General features: G+C 53.8%; 1 protein-coding gene across 1 annotated transcript in view; it reads right to left on the reverse strand.

Moving 5' to 3' along the window:
• Positions 1 to 17,481, reverse strand: part of RCSD1 (RCSD domain containing 1) — a 45,338-nt gene extending 27,857 nt beyond the window's left edge. Inside the window, exon 1 of the mRNA XM_087828228.1 lies at positions 17,455 to 17,481. Coding sequence (XP_087684354.1) covers positions 17,455 to 17,460 — 6 coding nt within the window. The 5' untranslated portion in view covers positions 17,461 to 17,481. The remainder of the gene's footprint in view (positions 1 to 17,454) is intronic.
• Between the last annotated feature and the right edge of the window lie 1,801 nt (positions 17,482 to 19,282).

Consider the following 19,282-nt stretch of genomic DNA (forward strand, 5'->3'; position numbering starts at 1 on the left):
GAGGGATCTTTTTGTTTGATAAGTGAATTTATTTTTAGTTATTATATGTATAACACTAGATCATTGTTCTGAATATTAAATAACATCAAAGGTATTCTTACCTCCTCATTGAATTCAAATGGGGATTACAGGGGAGAACTCCAGACAGCATGAGAAGGCCTGGGTTCAAGTTCAGCCCCTGCCCCTCTGAGCTACTAGACCCCTTATCTGTTGCAAGCCGTAGTCTCCTACACCGTAAGATGATCAGTAACTCCCAACTCACAGAAGGAGTGGCCTGAGAGTTGGGGTGGGGAATCTGCTTTCTTCCAAGGACCATTTGGATATTTATAACATCATTTGAGGGCCATACAAAATAATCAGCTTGAAAATTAGCAATGAAAAAAGCTCCCAGATTTATTGAATTCTGAGGCCCGCCTGTGGTTGCCTTGGTAGGGCCAGACCTATATGGCCCTCAGGCCAGAAGTTCCCTATCCCGGGTAAGCCGTGTAATAAAAGTATTCAATAAATACTTGTTCCATTCCTCCTAAAAGACAGATGCAAGTCTCCATAGAGTCACGTGGATTGTCAAATAGACAAACCAAGAGAGGTTATGTTGCTTTACTGATGGTTTCCTCACTTTATAGAGGATCTCCCCTCAGAGGCTTCTCTGGGACATGCAAAGAGTGATGCTCCTGGAGTTTTAGCATATGTATAACTTTTTGGGGTAAAAATGAACAAGTATTCTGACTTTTGAATGGCCAAGGCATCCTTACCTGTTCGACAAGGCTGTCGTAACAGGTTAGGAGGAGGGTCCTACGTGTGAGAAGTAAAGAATATATGCCTTGGAGCCACCGAGCTGCTCTGTCACTAACGCCATTTAGCTGGGGACTCAACCACCGGAGTGTTTTGCTGGAGACAGAGGCTTCCTCCTCTCCACTCTGCCCGGGTACCTCTGGCCACCTGGTATGAGGACACCTGCACCGCGGGGGGCAGGCGATGGCTGGGTGGTGTATTCACCTCCCCTTGTCCCAAGGGGACTTGAGGTGGCACACACAGGTCAGAGCAGGGACATTTTTTGGCAATCTCAGAAACAAAGCTGCTGAGATCACGGCTCTGTCCTTTCTGACAGTGACACCATAGGAAACACATGTAGACAGCAGGAAACTGGAGAGATTAAAAATATCTGCCAGATTCCTAAAAAATAAGTAAAATGGCCTTTTTTCTTCACAGGGAAAACAAACAAGATGATATCTGGTCTGAGCCATTTCCTCTCTGCAGAGCACATCCCTCTTGGGGGCCACCGTCCTCGGACAGAGGCTGGCCGGACCACGCTTCTACAGCCCGGGACGTCCAGACCCCTGAGGTCAGGAAGGGTCCTGAGCAGGTTCCAAGTCTCTGAGCTTGAGATTTCTTTAGCAGGAGGGAGGGTGTTAGGAAGCTGAGCTCGTTTCCTTGGGGAGAGGTGTAGCGTCCATCTGGTTTTGGAAACAAGGGGTCCACGTGCTCTTCCTCCACAGTCTCCCAGTCCTGGGAAGTGAGATCCTGGGGGCCACCAGGTCAGGGATGACAGCTGGCTGGGAAGGATGTGGTGGCCGGCCTGCAGGGCCTGGCTTAGCACAGGAGCAGATCTGAAGGTGGTGGAAAGAGCACCCGTTGCATCCTGCTCTGTCCCCCGCCTTCTGACATCCTTTAGGTCATCACGCCCAGCCATTCTCTCTTCTCCACATATTCCCAGTGGAACCCCTCCGTCTCGCTGTGGTCACTGCTCTTGGAGGCCCCTCATCTCTCTCGATTGTGGGGAGAGACTTCTTTGCCTCTGCTCTTCTTTGTCTTATCTGTTCTCCCCGCTGTTGCCCAAATCATGTCTAAAACCTGTGTGGTTATGTCTTTGCTCGGTTCACCTACTATATGTAGACCTACTGTGCAATCAAACCATTTGGTGTAGAATAGAGGCTCCTGCCCATTCCTCCTTCCTGAAAGGTTACACTTTACACTCATACCAGCCAGTACTCCTCGAACATTTACCACATGCCCAGAGCTACGCTTGGTGCCTAATGAAGAAGTCACATCACAAGCATCAGCCAGACAAGCGTCATGATCATGCATCGGTGGCAGAATCGGCGCTGAGGCCCAAATGACCTGCCCACAGTGACAAGGCTGTGGCTGTCCCACTCCACACCCTGCTCTTCCTGCCACAAGCCTCTCACTGCCCTTCTAACACACTACGCATGTTCTTGCCTCTGTGTCTCCGCATGTGCTGTTGTTCTGCCTGAATACTTGACCCTGTGCACTCCACCCGGATAGCTCTTCAACATCCAGGAACCAGCTTCTGGCTACCCCCTCCAAGAAGCCTTCATGGACTTCTCCCCTGGGTGCTGCCATCACAGCCAGCCGCTCAACCTCTCTCACAGCACTGTCCTTGCTACATGGAGCTGTCGGTCCCTCTCACCAGAGTGTGGATCCTTTGAAGGCATGCGCCATAGGCTGTTCCTCCATGCTCCCCTATTCCAAGCACAGTGGCCAACACATAGTAGGTGTGCAATGAATATTTATTGGCTTAAAGACTCAGCCATTGGATAAAGACTGAGGCTCTGGTTTCTGGACCAAGTCTCTCGAAGCCAGGATCTCCCATCTCTTAGATGAGACCAGCAGTCCGCTCAGCTCCTTAATTTCCAATGAGGCCCAGGTTTCATATTTTAGAGATGCTTCTCACGTGAAACTAACATGCACCCAGAGAACTAACATGACCTTGAGAACGCCGTGGGAAGAAGCTCACTAAGGGAAATCACACATGTTTACACCTAGGAACTCCATGTAAAATAAACTCCAGGAAGCTACTAAAGCAGATAAACTTCCAAAGCAAAGGGAGAAAATGCAGACCCAAAGTTATGATCTGGGAAGACTTAGGGCCTTCATAGCCAATAGTAACGTGTGATGGACTGTGAGATAGCACCGCATGACAGTCAGACTGGCAGAGTAGGTTCTAATGATAGAAAAGCCAGAGCTGCCAGGACTGCGGGGGGAACTGCTCCCCCAAACACTGCTGTTAGCATTACACATTGATTAATGCTGCCTCTTGAGACAGTGATCTAGCGCCCTGTGAGAAAACGCTTTGCTCTATTTTTAGAATATACACTAAGGAAATAAAGAAGAAAAATGCAGTTTACACAAAGTTATCTATAGCATTGCTATTCATATAAAGGTGAAAAATTATAAACTGAATATTAAATTTTGGAGAGCAGTTGGAGTAAACTATGAAGGCCATAAATGCTCCCATTAAAAATGACAAACACGTTTCTAGCACATGGAGGTGTGTATGGGAAGAGGGGAAAGATGACACAGTGACGTCCATGCGGAAGCATAGAGACGCACATCAACGAGGGTGGGCAGTGGATTTGGAAGGGTGGGCAGGACCACGTAAGGTTCCCCAGCTCTGAAGTTGGTCCAAGTTTTCCTGATTAGACAACCTGTGTCCCCGCCGGGCAGCGGCTGGTTGGTCCCTCTCTTTGCGGCGCAGGCCTGGCTCCAGTCTCACACTGCTTGTATTTTTACCTCGGCCTCTGGGCTGAAAATACACACCCATATCTGGGCACAGTGAAGGTCCAGCTTTAAAGGGGCCCCATTCCTGTTCAACTCAAAAGCTCTCCAGTCCAGATAAGCCGGGAATCACAGGCTCCAGGAAGAACAGAGAGTCAGGGAGATAGGAGCCAGTGGTGGGAACTCTCGCACGGCTGGTCGCAGGCCACCGCCCTCCTAGGGGAGAGGGTGGCTGTCTGGGTGAGAGGAAACATCTGGGGCCACCCCCAGATAAGAGTTGAGGGGAGGAGCACAGTCCCTCTCAGGAATAACCAGGGGAAAGCCTGTCACAGGCTCTGCCTCCTCCTGCCCCCATCAGCCCATGGTGCCCCTGTGACAGAGGGCAGATGGGGAGCAGACTGGTCCCTGCCTGGCCTCACGCCCTCGTCTTGGCTGGGCAGACATGGCTCCCTAAATGGAATAGCGCCTGGGGAGTAAGACCCCCAGAGCGACAAACTACCCGCGGGGTGATGGGGAAGAGGCCAGTCCCAGGCAGAGGGACGCGCAGGAGCAAAGGCCTCCAAGTCAGAGGCAGAAAGTAGCTCAGAAGGGCCGGAAACTCAGTGGTCACAGGCCACTGCACTGTACTCTGGGTGGGCAGGACGCGCTCCTCTGCCCAGCAGGCGGGGGTGGGAGCTGCGCTGGGGGTGGGGAGCGTGGGGGCAGGGGAGAGCCGGGCAGGAGGCATGCACCCTGCTGCCCAGGTGCCCCCCCAGGACACGGCCGGGGACAGGCAGACAGGAGTAGCCGGGCCCGGAGTGAAAGGTGGGCCCTTTCTGTTCCCACCCACAGTTGGAAGTGAGGCTCCGGATCTGGGGGGTTTGTTATATACTAAACTGTGTCCCCAGTGTTGATGCCCTGACCCCCACCCAGGACCTCTGAATGATACTGTATTTGGAGATAAGGTCTTTAAAGAAGTAATTAAGTTAAAATGAGGTCCTGGGGAGCCCTGATCCAATGAAGAGGAGATTAGGCCGCAGATAATTTTAGAGGGAAGGCCCTGTGGAGACACCCGTCTTAAAGCCAAGAGGAGAAGCCAACCCCACCGCCCCGAGTCTTGGGCTTCTGGCCTCTGGACGTGGCGGGAATGCGATTGTGGGGATTCGCACCAGGCTGAGGAGCTCTGTAAGGGCCCCTGGAGCACGGATTCAGGCGTGCCGCCCCTGGGCCGTCCCGTCCCCTCACCCCATCACACCATGTGCTCGTGCTCGAGGCACATCCTCCTCTGGTAGCACTGCCCAAGGGCACAAGCAGAGCCACCGGCAGGCCAGGCATGCTGGCCTCTCCCTCCCTGCTCCGTTCTTAATGGGCACTTTAATTTCTGAAACTCAAAACACTTTACTGGACAGACGGGGAGTCCTGATAGCTCCTGAATTTTGCCCTTGACTGTGGCTGAACAGTCAGGCTCCAGGCTGCAGGGGCAGGGCAACGGTCCCCTGGTGTGGACAGCAGGTTTCTCCTCACGCCCTGGGCCTCTGGGTGGGCCCCTGGGGATCAGGCCAGACCCAAACACTAGAGAGTCAGGAAGTCCTTCCCTCCCACCGCCGTTTCCTCTCTGTGGCTTCAAACACAGCCTCTGCCTCTGAGCAGAGCAGCCTGGGCCGGGCCCAACCTGGCCTGGCCTAGGAGCAGCTGCTCGGAGCTTCAAAGGGAGGCCACACCAAGAGGAGGAAGCAGAGGCCCCGTGGGGGACACGCCCGCAGCTCTCCAGCCCTCCACACACCCGGGCCCAGGGCGCCTGCTCCTCTTTGAGGGACCAGGTCATTTCCAGATACCTCCCTGTGTTTTTCAAAACACAGAGGTGACAACGCCTTGCATCTGTGGAGTCCTTTCTTCCTTTTCCAAGCCCTTGACTATGACCGTTATCTCAGTTAATCCTCCCAGTGAGCCAGGCACAGATGGAATTACCATCCTGGTGGGGCCCCAAATCCTGTGCCGTTGAGTCAAGGTCCCGCAGCAACTCGGCGATGCCATTTGGTCCAGAGCGCTGAACTCCTGCACCCTGTGCCTGGCTTCTGGCTAGACGGGAACACTCTCTTGGTTTTCTCCAACACATACATACCCGCGATGCACCTGCACAGGTACCCAGGGGTGCAGGTGAGCTACTTTTCCTTATGGACGTGAGAAACCCAGTCCCAGAGGCTTCGGCTACACCTGGGCATCCTCCTGAGCACAGGCCACTTGGACCCACCCTGCCCTTTCCTTTGTCCTCAGCTGGGCCTCTGGTGGAAGTTCTCAGCCGTCGGAAGAAGGGCCCCTCTCAAACACCTCTCCTTGGCTCTGCCCTCACAGACCCTCCTGCAGCCCAGCTTGCCTGGTCTTTAGTCCAGACGACCGAACATCCCCTAACGTCTCCATGACACGTCTCTCCAACCCATTCACTGAACCACAGCCTCGGCAAATGTTGTAAAATGGAAATCTGACTGCATGACTCCCTGCCCCCCACCTCCCACCCCACTGCTCTGAGAACAAAATGAGAGCACAAAGAGGTGGCTTTCAAGAGCTTTAACTTCCCTGTCATCTCACCAGCACGCCAAACGCATCTCCAGTTGAGGCTGGGGCGTGCCTGCGGGGAGGCAGCTTCAAGGCCAGCCCTTTGGGCTCTCCCTCACAGTGAGACAGCCCCTCAGCGCCCTGGGTGCTCTGGGTGCGTGGAAATCCTGGTGCCTCGGAGATCAAGTCCCAACGAGGCTCTTGTGGTCTGCCAGCTAACTCCAGTCCTACTTCGCACCTCTCCTCTCTCCTGCGCCCCAACTCTCTTGTCTTCCTCAGTCTTCCGGACTGAGCTCAGGCACCACCTCCCTTGGGAAGCCTTTCCTCCCCAGGCCACGCCCTGAGCCGGGTCCTGAGCACAGGTGAGTTGGAACACTGGCTCAAGCTGTGGTCATCACCTGCTATCCTTCCGACTCCTTACTGGACTGCAAGCTCCCTGAGGGCAGGGTCCAAGTTTTATTCCCTTTCGTGTCCAGAATTCCCAGCACCAAACCGGGCACAGAGGCCGCTCATCGAATATGTACTTGGCAAGCAGGTGGGTGAGTGACCGATTCTCCTTCCCAGCCCAGACCACTCTTGCTCATGGCTGAGAAGGTTTCCCAGGCGCCAGCCCATGGCTCCCTGGAGGCCAGGGCAAACACTCAGGGGTTCTGCCTCCATCCGTGGCTGGTGGGGGCTCCTGGTGTTCCCGGGCTCACTCTGCCCTGCCCTCTCTGCTGGCATGTCATTTCCCCCTATCTGCAACTGCTCCTGCAGGAAGTGCTACATGATTGCTTCATTTCCCAGGGCGTCCACACCCCTTTCCTGCCCTCCTTCCCCTCCGTGCTGGTGGAGGGGGACCCACAGCAGGGCTCTGGGAGGATCGGACTCTGTGCTGAACCAGGCCCCACGGTCGCCATCCCCTCGCGGTCCCTTCTGGGCATGTCTGCAGCTTGTGCGCACCAGGTAGAGCGAGGCTGTGCGGGAGGAAGGCAGGAAGGCCGGGCCAGTTTGGGAGCCTTCACTGAGAACCATAAAAGCATCCAGATCCCGCAACCTAATCGTTCCACTCCTGGGAATTGCTTCCCAAGCAGTAATTCAAGAGAAGAAGGAAAAACCCATGGACTGTTTATAGCCATGTTATTTATAACACGGAGAAAGTGGAAACAAAGGCCGCTCCCTGAAATGGAAGGCCGGTTGCGTCCCTCTCGGGTGGGTTTGTGCGGCGGGATGTCCTGCGGCAGCAGCCGGCCCGAGGGCCCGCGCGGGCAGGGCTGTGTGCCCAGCTGCACGTGGGCTACGCCGCAGCTTCGTCAGGACTGTCTGTGTGGCTACAGATAACAAGGACACACAGAACTGGAAGTAGTTACATGGAGCGGAATTGTTTTTTCTCCCAGTTTTTTAACGATAAAAGGGATGACGAAACTGAGGATCAGAAGTGAGCAAGAAAGAAAATAGTTGTTGTGTTCGGATGATACATTGTTACAGTTTTGCCTCAGAATGTTTACTGTTAGCTGAATCATAAATTAATATTTTTAAAATATAAAGAGTACCCAGAACTGGAAGTCCTGGGGTTTTCTGAAGGGATTTTTTGTTGGTTGGGTTTTATCGTTTCAGACCATTCCTGACGGGGGTGGCTGTGGGTCTATACATGATCTGACGGGGGACCTGTAGCCTGGTTGCTACGAAAAGTGCTCAAAAGGACTTTGCCTATGGATACATAATTCTGACCCCTCTCCCTCCATTCTGTCTCCCTGGGCTGCAGTCCCAGCCTCCGGGTCACAGCCCATAGGTCAGGGCCATTCCCTGAAGGCCTCTGTTCTGGGAGCTCGAGAGCGAGTTAGGGTACAGGAGCATGGGAGCCCACACAGGGAGGGTCCGGGGAGGGCTCATGAGCAGGAGAAAAAATTCCAAGTCCTACATCTGAGGGATATAGAGATAAAGCCTGAGCTTTTTTTTTTTTTTTTTTTTTTTTTTTTTTTTTTTTTTAAGAGAAGTGTTAGTTTATGTGAAGTTTATGGTCAGCCAAACGCCCAACCCTTTGCATAAACTGAAGCACTCCTTCCCCATCCTTAGCTGTCCTGGTGCTCCTCAGACATAGGGACGTCCACAGCCTTGACCTCGGCCAACTCCTCTCTTTCCAGTTGCCTCTCACTGCCCCCGCCTGGGACACCACTTCTCAGCCCAACGCCCTCCAGTCTCCAATTCTGAATTCCCAATTCTGAATGTCCTGCCAATGCTTCAACCAACACTCAGCCCCTCCCGGTCCCAAACCAGCAAAATGCTTCTTTCCGCTCCCGCCTGAAAATGCAGTCACTCTCATCTTCTCTTGTCTCACCCCGCCCGCACGGCAGCCCCCAGCCAAACACCAAATCCTGAGGACCCCTCCCTCAGTGACTACACAGCTTCGTTGTCTTTCCGATCTCGAGGACGCCTCTCATTGGCCCATCAGCCTCTCAATGGCCGCGTGCGTACCATTCGGAATGCCCTGCGCCCTGCATTTATATGGAGACATCAGGTCACTTCCATCACCACCACTAAGCCCTCAGCTTATGGAGATAGCATCTCTAGATCCGACATTCTCCAAGAATCCATCCTGCAGGCCCAGTAAATATTTGTGGAATGACTGGACACGTGGATGTGTATTTTCAAGCCAGGTCTGCCCTACACTGGCTCACATTTTCCTAAAGTTAAGCGGCAGACTCTACATTCGTCCCTGTTTAATTTCATTATGTTGGTCTTGGCCCAGCATCCCTTCCTATGTAAATCATTTGAACTTGAATATGTCATGTAGCATATTAACTATCCCAGCTGTGGGTCATCTGGAGTCTTTCTATTTTTCAACCAAGTCATTAACAAAAATGTTTAGCAAGCGAAAGCCAATGACACAGTCCTGTGGCCTACCCTTGCAGACTGCCCTCTGGGAACACCTGAGATCCTAAGTGCACAGAGCTACCCTGTGGGCAAGGTGGCTCAACCTGCTGAGTTCATCTTTCCAAAAAATCGTTTGTAATGCAAGTAACACGGCTGAGAAACCGGAACACCCTGTTGGCCTGTGAAAGCACTGGATTTGTAAGCCTAGCCAAAAGCTCAGATGGACGTCAGCTGAGAAGGGGTCTGGTTTGCATGTTTGTGTCTCACCCTCCTAATCCCACAGCTGTCTCAGAATCCCACCTGTTAGGGCCTTGCCTGCAGGTGTAGGGCCAGCACAGGTCAGGGAAGAGGTAATCCAGGTTCTGAGAGAGGAAGAGGAAGGGAAGCACTTCGTCAGGGTCAGGGGAGTCAGACTGCTGTCCTTGCCACGTCCCACCTACTCTTGTCCCGGCTCCACCAGGGAGAAGCCACACACCATACCGGGGGGGTTCCTCTCCTCCCTCCCTTTCTTTGAAAAACGCATTGATTGAGCCAGGCCTTGGCTGCCTGGGAGCCTACAGCTCGGATTAGCTGTTCCATGCCCAAGGCTCCCCTGTCTTCCAGTTTCTAGTCTGGACTTGGGTGGGTCCTGTGCCAGCATTGCTCCCAAAGACCAGCCTCCTGGAGAAGACCAGAGCTTTCCCAGCAGAGGTCTGCATGCCAGGTGCACCAACCACCCCTCTCCCCACACTCCCAGCCCTGACGAGAACCTCAGATGTCTCCTTGTCCACCTTGGGTCCCAGTCAAAGTTGCACCCAAAGCAAGGGAGGGGCTCTCCTCTAAATGACTATAAGAACTACTTACCCAGCAAATCCTATCACACCGATTAGGTGCCAGACATTGTTCTACGCACTTTACACAACTGTGAACTCATTTAATGCTCAAAACAACCCAATCATGTAGGTACTGTTACTATTTCCATTTTACAGACGGGAAAACCAAGGCCCAGAGAGGTCACAGGCTAGTAATGGGCAGTCAGGACGCAAGCTCAGCTGTCTGGCTCCCCAGTCTGTGCTCTTAACTCCTACGTTCTGCTGCTTCTCCAGGGAGCAATAGGGAAACTTTGTTCAAAAGTGTGTGTTGAACACATACTCTGCTCATTGCAGGGTAGGGGGCCAAAGAGGGGTTTTTCAGAGCTTGCTGCTTAGCTTAAGAAATAAGGGAAAGTGTGTTGAAAACAAGGTGTGGTAGAATTGTGAAGTATTTTTCTTATCAGAGCCTCTGTTATACATCCTCTTTGGTCCATAATAGAAGACTTAGTTTTTTAAATAATTGAAAAAAAATTTTTTTCTTTATTTCAGAGAGAGGAAGGATGAGGGAGAGAGAGATAGAAACATCAATGAGTGAGTCATTGATCGTCTGCTTCCTGCATGAAACCCGGGCATGTGCCTTGACCGGGAATCGAACCTTATGGATTGAAGCTCAACCACTGAGCCACACTGGCCAGGCGGAAGCCTTAGCTTTGCTCATATTCAATGTAACCTTTGTTGCATGTCCTCTGCCACCTTCCATGAGGCAAAGAGAACACTGAAACTTTCTTACACAAAACACCCTCAGGTTGTTACAATTTTTCGCTATATCCACTTAATTAATATTAATAACCACACCACCATGATTTTATGGCCTATTTTAACTTCCCAAGGTACTTTCATAAATTATCTCATGTATCATGCAGAATAGCCTTATAAGGTAGGTAAAGCAGGCACCAGTCTGACAGATGGAGGGACCAACCAGGACCCCAAGACTAGTGACTGATGCTGGACCTGGAACCCAGGTCTCAGGCTTTATCTCTCTGAATACCATCCTCCTGGGCCTTTCCAAAAGGCAATAATCAGACAAAACGCAGGGGGCTGGGTAGCCTGTTACTACCATGTTTCTCAAACCCCACCACCTCATTCCCATGCTCCAAGGCCCACTTTTACCAGCCCCTTCCTTAGGCACAAAGGGCAGGGCTCACGTGCAAGGCTTATGGGGGAAAAGGCCACTCTGAGAGTTGGGTAACTCCATATAGAAAAAGGTACAGATGCCCTGTTCACTATGGGAATGTTCCCGAGTCAAAAAGGGTGGCTCTAAACGATCCCTCACGATGGCTAGATCCATCCAAGCGGCTGTTCTGGGGCCAAGATGTATGAGAAACATTTTAAGCAGCTGCCCCTAATGGCTTATGTTTACGTTTTGCTGTTACCTCTCCTATAGGATGGGGCATGTCTGCACCCTGTGACATTCCCTCAAACCTACCTGCCTGTGCTAATCAGGCCCAAAGCACGAAGAGCAACGGAAGTCACTGAAAACACTGCAACAGCTTTTGAACACCTCCAAGCGCAGGAATGGCCAAGCGTCCAGTGAGTGAGCCCCGAGCGAGCAGACACGCGCTTTCTCCCTCGGCCCTCACACCGCCGGCCTGGAAGACACGGTCTGAGCTGCAGCCCCAGCTCCCAGGCCCGCTGCTCTGCGGCGGCCTAAGACTCCAGGACACCAACTGCTCGCGAAGCATGTCTAGCTGTCATCATGGGCACCTGGCAGGACCGATGTCCTGTACTCATCCCTGTGATTGAGCGGAGCATGTGGCTGGTTCTGACCCTCCCAGGCTGAGCCATGGCCGGGCAAGTCTTCCAGAATGTTCCTTCCCTCTGCCATGATGAACCACAGTGATGCATATGGCAGCTGCTCTGTCCCCTGGGTCCCAGAGGGAAGGCCACAGTGACGCAGAGCAGACCCCCTGCCAACACTTGATGGACGTGTAGAAATAACTCTGGAGTAGAAATAACCCTTTGCTGTTTCAGCCACAAAGACTGTGGAACTGCATTTCACAGTGACACACTAGCTGACCTATTGCAGCCACCTGCCCTCACCTGAGCAATTAGACGGATCATTCCTGCCTGATGCAGCCAACCTGTCCTTCCGTAAGTGCTCTTTCGGTTTCGGCCCCTCTCCACCCCCACTGACTGGATCTCGAGAGCAGGAGCTGCGCCCACGAAGGAGTGAGGCTGAGGTCCAGGCGCCAGGGGGAGAGGCGATTTCTCCGTGAGGGTTTATTCCCAGGAGCTGCTCCCCGGGGGAGCAGGTAAGAGGGTCCTGGGGGCGGCTTTCAGTGAGCTTGACCACAGGCATTCCCTTGCGGCCTGGGGCCTGTTTCCAATGCATCCCCTCAGCAGCCGGGGTTGGGGGCAGAGTGCGTCATCGGGGGGCTGAAATCAGGCTGAGGTCGAGTGGGACACCCCCAGGGCTGCCAGGAGGCCAGGAATAGCCACAGCGTGGGGGATCCCCAGCAGAGGAAGCCCGCTTTCTCTAGCTCCCATCAGAGAAGCTGACTTTGAACTCCCACAGACCTGAATGCTTATTAAAACACTCTTTTGTGTGTTTTTATGTCATGCCATGCGTGTGTCTATCCTGTTTCCCCAAATAGAAGAGAGCTCCTTTTACGGCAGGGGCTGTAATGTCCATCTCTCTGTACCCGGGCCCGGGCCCCCCACTTTAAATACCTTCATCTTGCTTTATCCCCCGGGAATGAACTGCACGCAGGTCCCCACATATGCCATGTTGTTTCTGGCACCAGTGGCTCTGCTCTTGTCATTCTTTCGGGCTGAAACGCTTTCCCGAATTTCTGCACTTGCTCAACTCCTGCTCATCCCTTAAGACTCAACTTAGAAACGATCTCTAACAGGAAGCCCTCCCTGAACCCTGTCTGGGTACGAGGCCTCCCTGTCCAGGTGAGCGCAATCCCGGTTCCGTTCTGCCCTTGCCTGCTAAACCTAGGTTCTTCCGGGACCCACAAGGGACACATTCATCTTTGTCCCCAGTGCCTGGCAGGCAATCGGCCCTCAGGGCACGTCTGTGGGACCTAAATGCTGGCGTGGGGCATACTGTGAAGTATTGCTGATTCACGGTGGAAGACCCGGCCTGGGAAAGTGTGGTTGTTACAGGGAGGGTTGGTCCAGGAGGATGGCCACGACCTGGTGGAGCAGGTTTGAAACCAGGGGCTGGGGGCGTCTGATGATGCTGACCCTTAGCTCCTTGGCTGGAGAGAACGCCCAGCACCAGTCTCTGGAACTTCCCAGGGGTTCCAGCCTGGGGGCCCCAGGCTGCCCATCAGGATGGGCTCTGATGGCTTTGGGAGGGTCTCCCATAGCAGAGGGGCCTGCTTGTCCACCTCACCTCTCCTGGGGAGCCCCTGCCATCAGAACAGGATTTGGGCCATCCACGTGAAACTTTACAGGTGAGCTTCACAGGCTCAGCAGTCATTCCTCACAATTCCTGGAGATAGATATTCAGGAAGCCCAGAGAGGAAAAGATGGGGCGCTCATTGCCCAAAAGACCGGGTACGAGTGCGGTATCCTCCCTGGCCTGGCTCGGGAGGGCCCTGGAGAGACTAAGTTTCTGTACTCAGTGACAGCACTGTATCGTTTTTCTCAGAGAGAGAGAAATATCTACATCACACCCTGATGCCCAAAAGGAGGTGAACATTGCTTTTGTGATGACACTGAAAATCTTACTTCTCAGAGCTGAACCACTGTGCAGATGAGAGACACACAGCCAGCTTTCCAATGGCCCCTGCTGCCCAAACCCCCAGGCAGCCTCCGCGTCTCTCTGGGGTCTTGGTGTTCTCCCTGACCATGTGGCTTTGTCCCACCCAGAGCCCTGAGCTGTTTACATGCTGGTGAGTTGGTCAAGCTGGCTCTGCAAACCTAAAACTTCTACTGGAGGAAGGCGGAGCTGCCTTCAGATTTCTCGGGAATCAAAATGCTTTCTCTTGTGGCCCTGATAAGATTACGGGGCTGTGGAGCGCCAGTGTTCAGATTTCCCACGGAACCGACCTCACTGGCCAGGCTCTGGCTGCCTTGCTGTGAGGGCCACGCCTCAGATCAGGCTCTGAAACCCGACCTCCCTCCAGAAATCCACGCTCAGACCTCTATGATAGGGCCAGGCCCTTCCGTCTAACTACCCCAAATTCCCGGTCACTGTGCCCAGCCAATGGGAGGTGTCTAGTAAGTGGAAACCAGTGTTACTTTGAGGGTCCCACACAGTGCCTGGGAGCCAGACAGGAATGTGAGGGTATTAGGCCAAGCCCCTAGACTCCAGCTCCCAGAGGCCATGCAATCCCTAGTGATGACCAGTGAGCTACAGCCAGCAGCGAACACAGGGCTCAGCGAGAGGGTGGGTCCCCCAAACAGCAAAGGCTGTTGGTGAGATTGGGGTAGAAAATATTTAATGAAGTAAAAGTGAACACATTATATATTATATATACTGATATATGTTCTCTCTTCTTTCTCCCACCTTCAGTCATTTATTTACTCACTCAACAAGCAATTATTGAGTACCCATCAGGCCATAGGTATATGAGTTAAGGCTCCTGTCCTCAAGGAACCTTCCAGGGAGAGGCCAACAGGCAGGCAATGCTGCTGGTACTCTAACTCAGTTTGAACAAAATGCTCCAAGGGGGTTATGGAGTCAGAAGACGTCTGGGAAGGCTTCGCCAGGTGGGGACATTCAAGCTGCAGACAGATGGCCAGAAGGGGTTCCCTGTTTGTTAATTCATTTGTCAAGCAAACTTGTCTTGTGAAATTATATGGTTATAGTCTAAGTACTGTGCTGATCTCTGGATGCCTCAAGACCAATGAGATAGTCCCTGCCCACAAGAGGCTTCTAGAGCTGTAAAAGCTGCACTGCCCTTCTCCTTGGCATCCTGGAGAACTCCCTGGGGAGCTCAACCCACAGGTCATTTCTCATCTCTCCTGCAACACCTGGGCTTTCCCTTTCCATCTTTTCCCTTCTCACTCTCTCTTGAAGTCAGAACATGCCTGGACTCTCAAAGGAGCTCCTTAGCCTGGCTCCCCTGCCCACTCTATGAACTGGTGTTCATGCCACATCATTCTGGCCACAACGTGGTCCCATCTTATTCAACACCTTTCAGCATTTCCCCCTGTCCACAAGCTGAGTCCAGGGTCATCCATTGTGTGGCCTTTGAGGGCTACAGCTGGCCTCTGTCTGAATCAGAAAAAGGCACCCCTTTGGGGTACAGTTAGGCAAGGAGACTTTGCATGAAGGAACAGTAACCCTTTCCTCCAAGTGGCGTGGAGTCCAGCCCCACTCACCGCCTGGCCAGCATCCACTATACTCAGAGGCCCTGCGGTTTTTATCTCAGCACTTTCATTTCTCTCCCTCACTGTTTCCCACCTTCCTCTCCAGCCCACAGAGATAAACAGCAGTGTGTTGCCCCTGCCCCCCTGCCGTGCCTTCTCCTCACCCAGCCCTCACTCAAGGCTTCTTTCCAAGGTGCCGAGATCCTGAGAACTTGGATCTGCACCAGTCATTCATTCGGCACTTACACATTTGAAAGTTATATACGTGACAGGAGATATTAGGAAGTCTCATTTCCCATATGGGACTGTGAGCTTTTAAACAGCATCTTTATCTTGTTTATCCCCAAGGGCTTCATGGGGCCTGAAGTAATGATTAATATTGTTGATAATGGTCACAGTGACTTAAAATAAGAAAAACTGTTCCCAAGTCTTCCAGTGGGTATGTGGGTGCCCGAGAAGGAACGCAGAGTAAGCCTGTTGGTCTGGTTTGGGTTCCTAATACTGGGAAATAATATGACTCAGTTTCCCCCCAAATACCGTGGTCTCTTCATGTCTCCAAAGGGGGTTTCACTGCTCAAAAGAGGGGTGCACTCTGAGATTGTTCAGGAATTCCCAAAGCCCACCATGAACAGTTTACTTCCTGGCTGAGAATCGTCACTTCCCGGGCCTCTTGGTTTCCTCCTTACTTCCTTTAGCAGTGCCAGCTGCGGCTGTTCCACAGTCAGGCATTTTCCCTTCTAAAGCAGCCCCTGCCAACCCGCAAATCTGTGCCCGTGGCAGGCTCAGGGCGCCCGACGGGTTCCCGCGGCGAGCCACTGCCCGGCCCTCGGGTTGCCACGCGCCCCCGGCCTTCGCTTCCCATGGCCTCCCACACAGGAAGCAGCTCTGGGTTTGTGCCACGCACGTTTCCTTCCTCAATCGAGGGAGAAGTAGTTGCCCAATGCAAGGAGTCCCTTTGTCTTCCTAGGACAGGGTTCAAAGTGGCTTTCGGCCCTCAAGCAGCAGCCTGCTTTGAAGCCTCAGACTTGCTTGGCTCTCACCCCCAATCCATTTCTGCAAGAGGCAGGCAGGCGCTGCAACAACTGAACCTGCAGCCCCGGCCTGAGGCGCCCCGCGCTCTCCCAGCGGTGGGAGCCCACTTCTGGAGGAGCCTCACTCAGTCCCACAGGCCGGGCATCCCGGGCCATCTCCATCTCCTGCCCCGAAGCTGGAGGCAGCCAGAGGGAAGCTGGCACTCCTGCTGTAGGCCTTTGAGTAGACTTGTGAACTCCACCTGCTGAGTTTTGCTATTTATTACCCCCACCCCCCAGCCCTAATCTGCCTCAGTTTCCCTAATTTACCAAAGTGTCTATAGAGGGTTCATCTCAGACTCCGGTGGATTCCATGGTCCCCCATACTTTATAAAGCCTCCCTGAAAGCAAAATGCAAGGTGCCTGTCCAGGACAGGCCTGTGGCCCCTGCAAAGAATCCACAGAGCCTCAGGCCGTGCATGGGGCTAACTATGCAGAGCCAAGCAGGACTCCAGGGTACAGCCTGGAGTGGGGAAGAGGCAGCAGGCTGTCTGAACCCGCTGGTGATGACCACAGCCTCGGGAGGAGCTGTTCCCCTTCCGCAGAGGGTGGGGCCACCTTAGATGCTATCTAACATTTGAAACTTCTCTTCTTCTTTTCAAAAGCCCCAGGTCCTGCTAAGATGAACTTAGGGCTAAATGTCAGGTCTCGGCCTCAAGGGAAAAATCTATGGAAACCTCAAGACCTGGAGAAGGGAGGTGGGGGGAATACACCCAGCTACTCCTACGCTGCAGGGTGGTTCCCAGACCCCCTGAGGTTGGCACAGTACCGGGGAAATCCCAGGAGGAGAAGGGGCAGGCCTCACCCAGTGCACCCCACAGATATGGCCAGCACACCCCACACACCCAGAGCCACGCAGGAGAGTCTCAAGTTTTATCAGCAGCAGTGCTATTTCCCCCTGAGAGGAGCTTTGCAAAAAGTTCTGCAAGATGTGAGACAGTGGGATTTGAGAAGCAGGAGGACCACCTGACTGTCCAAGGGGCCAACCTTCCATGGGAGGGAAGCCGCGGTGGCAAAGGAGTGCCTTGCTGCCAACCCTGTTTCTCTTTCGATACCGGCTCCAGATTCAGGGGCTTCTGCTTTTTGGAGGTCTGGGCTTGCAGATGCCAGTTTATGAAGTTTTGCTCTGAGCATGTAAGTTCCCCTCCAAAGTACCTGGACCCTAGACGGCCCCCTGTCCCTTTATGGTCCTCCCACAGCCCCGCCTGCCCCAGGGGCCCCCCAAGTGGGACCAGGGCACTCTCTGGGTTGGCAGGCTGGTGGGCATCTCCCTTCTCCCGGGCAGCAGCGGGGCCACCCTATGTGCCCTGCTCAGAGCAGCAGCTGCCCGCCCGCCCTCGCCCACCTCGCCAGCCAGACGTTACCTCCATGTCCTCCAGGTGCCACTCCGCTCCTCCACTGGGGCTCACAGTCCCGTCGTCCTTGCTCCGGCCCCGCCTGGTCGGAGCCGCTGCAGCGCAGGGCAAGTGGGCTGCCGGCTGGTTGCTGTGGGACAGCCCGGCCTCCCCGCCTCCCCGCCTCCGGGTAAGGACAGGAGGGAGGGGGAGGGGGGAAGGGGGAGGAGGAGCACGCGGAGGAGGAGGGGGGAGGGAGGGGGGAGGGAGGGGGGGAGGGAGGCCAGCCTTCAGGGTTTAAATTTAGACACAAATCTAAACAGATACTGTCCCCTCCCAGGGCAGGACTCCAGGAAGGGAGCCACTTCGCTCCATTAATGTGACCAAACATGGGGTGGGACAGCCGCCTGGCGCCTCTTTCTGGAGAAGCGTGTCCAGGACCCTGGTCTTTGCGCAGGGTCAGCCCTTCTCAACCTCTCCCTCTTTTAATGTGCGTTCTTCCTTTTCCTTGCCCTGAAAGTTAGGGTTCTTTTCTTTCATTTCTCTGACCTCCCCTCTTTTATGGCATCCTTACTGCTTCCTTCCCAGCTCTCTCTCCCCCCCTTTCATTGCATTCATGTCATACCTGGCTTTCTGCTGGTCCTGGCTGGAGAGCAGGACCCTTCCTGGTTGATGCCCGTGGTAACCCCCAGCCCAGAGGACAGCAGTGCACACGGAGCCGGCCGCACTGTGCGGACCGGATGGGACCCTTTCCCCTGTCATCTCTTTACCTCTTCCCCTCCCAGTCTCACATTTTCACCATCAGCCCGTCCACCCCTCATCTGCATGTTCGGAGGAGCAGGAGGAGCAGGAGAAAAACAAGGTATCCAAGTGAAGCTCTCCAAGCTCCCTACAGCAGTAAATCTTGACTGATGCAGTCGATTTTGAGGGCATTTCAGCTCCCACAAGCTGCTGGCTAAAGGGCCTCTTCTCCGGTCCTGTTACACAGGGGAAAGGGTAGCCAAGAGGCTGGGGAGCAAGGCTGCAGGCGAGGGAGGGACTCCGGGCCTGGAATCTGGAACAGCTTCTTCCTCTGCTACCAGTTCCTAGACCGTCCACCTGCCCTCAGGCAGAGAGGAGCCGGGAACTGCCTCTGAGACCTGTGTGGAAGCGGGTGGCTGGCAGGGAAGTCTCCGTGTGGTCCCGCGTAACTTGGTGACCTCCCCCATCCCCAAGTCCTGCCCCCCCCCAAAAGGGAGATCCATCCCAGAGGGTTGGTCCTGCTGCCGAGAACTGCCGGATTCTCTCCTCATGCCAACGTTCAGGCACTGACTGCTGCTCTGAGTACCAGTCTCAGACACATGGCCTCCCTCCTGTCACACAGCCTTCCAAGACCTGAATTTCTAAAACACTGGCAGCACTAATGCCAAAGTGCTTCCCAAGTTCGCCGGACTCAGCTGAACATGGGGCAAGGCCCTAGGTTTCAGAAACAGATTGAGAGTTGAATTCTAGCTCTGTTACTTTTAGCTATGTTTCCTTAGACAAGTCGCTTAACCTCTCTGATCTCCATTTTCCTCACCTGTACAGTTTAGTAGGCACCCTGGAAAAAATCACTTTTTATGTTTAGCCCCATGCACAAGCTCAAATGAAGAGCGGCCCAGTGTTTCTTTCATTTGGAGCCGGGCATTCTGGGGCCCTCACCCCCAGGAACTAATGGCGAGTCCCCTCTCATGCCAGCCCCACGGCTCTGGGAGTGAGGACAACAGGGCAGAGTTGGCAGCAGGAAGGGAATGTTCCTGGGCCCTGCAGTGCGCGCTGGTGCTTGTGATCGCGTTTCCTCTCTTCTTCATAGAGGCGTAGGACTGGCCTCTCACCCGTC

This window comes from Miniopterus natalensis, chromosome 19 (genome assembly GCF_054644295.1).
Source record: "Miniopterus natalensis isolate mMinNat1 chromosome 19, mMinNat1.hap1, whole genome shotgun sequence".
In the NCBI taxonomy this organism is placed as follows: Eukaryota; Metazoa; Chordata; class Mammalia; order Chiroptera; family Miniopteridae; genus Miniopterus; species Miniopterus natalensis.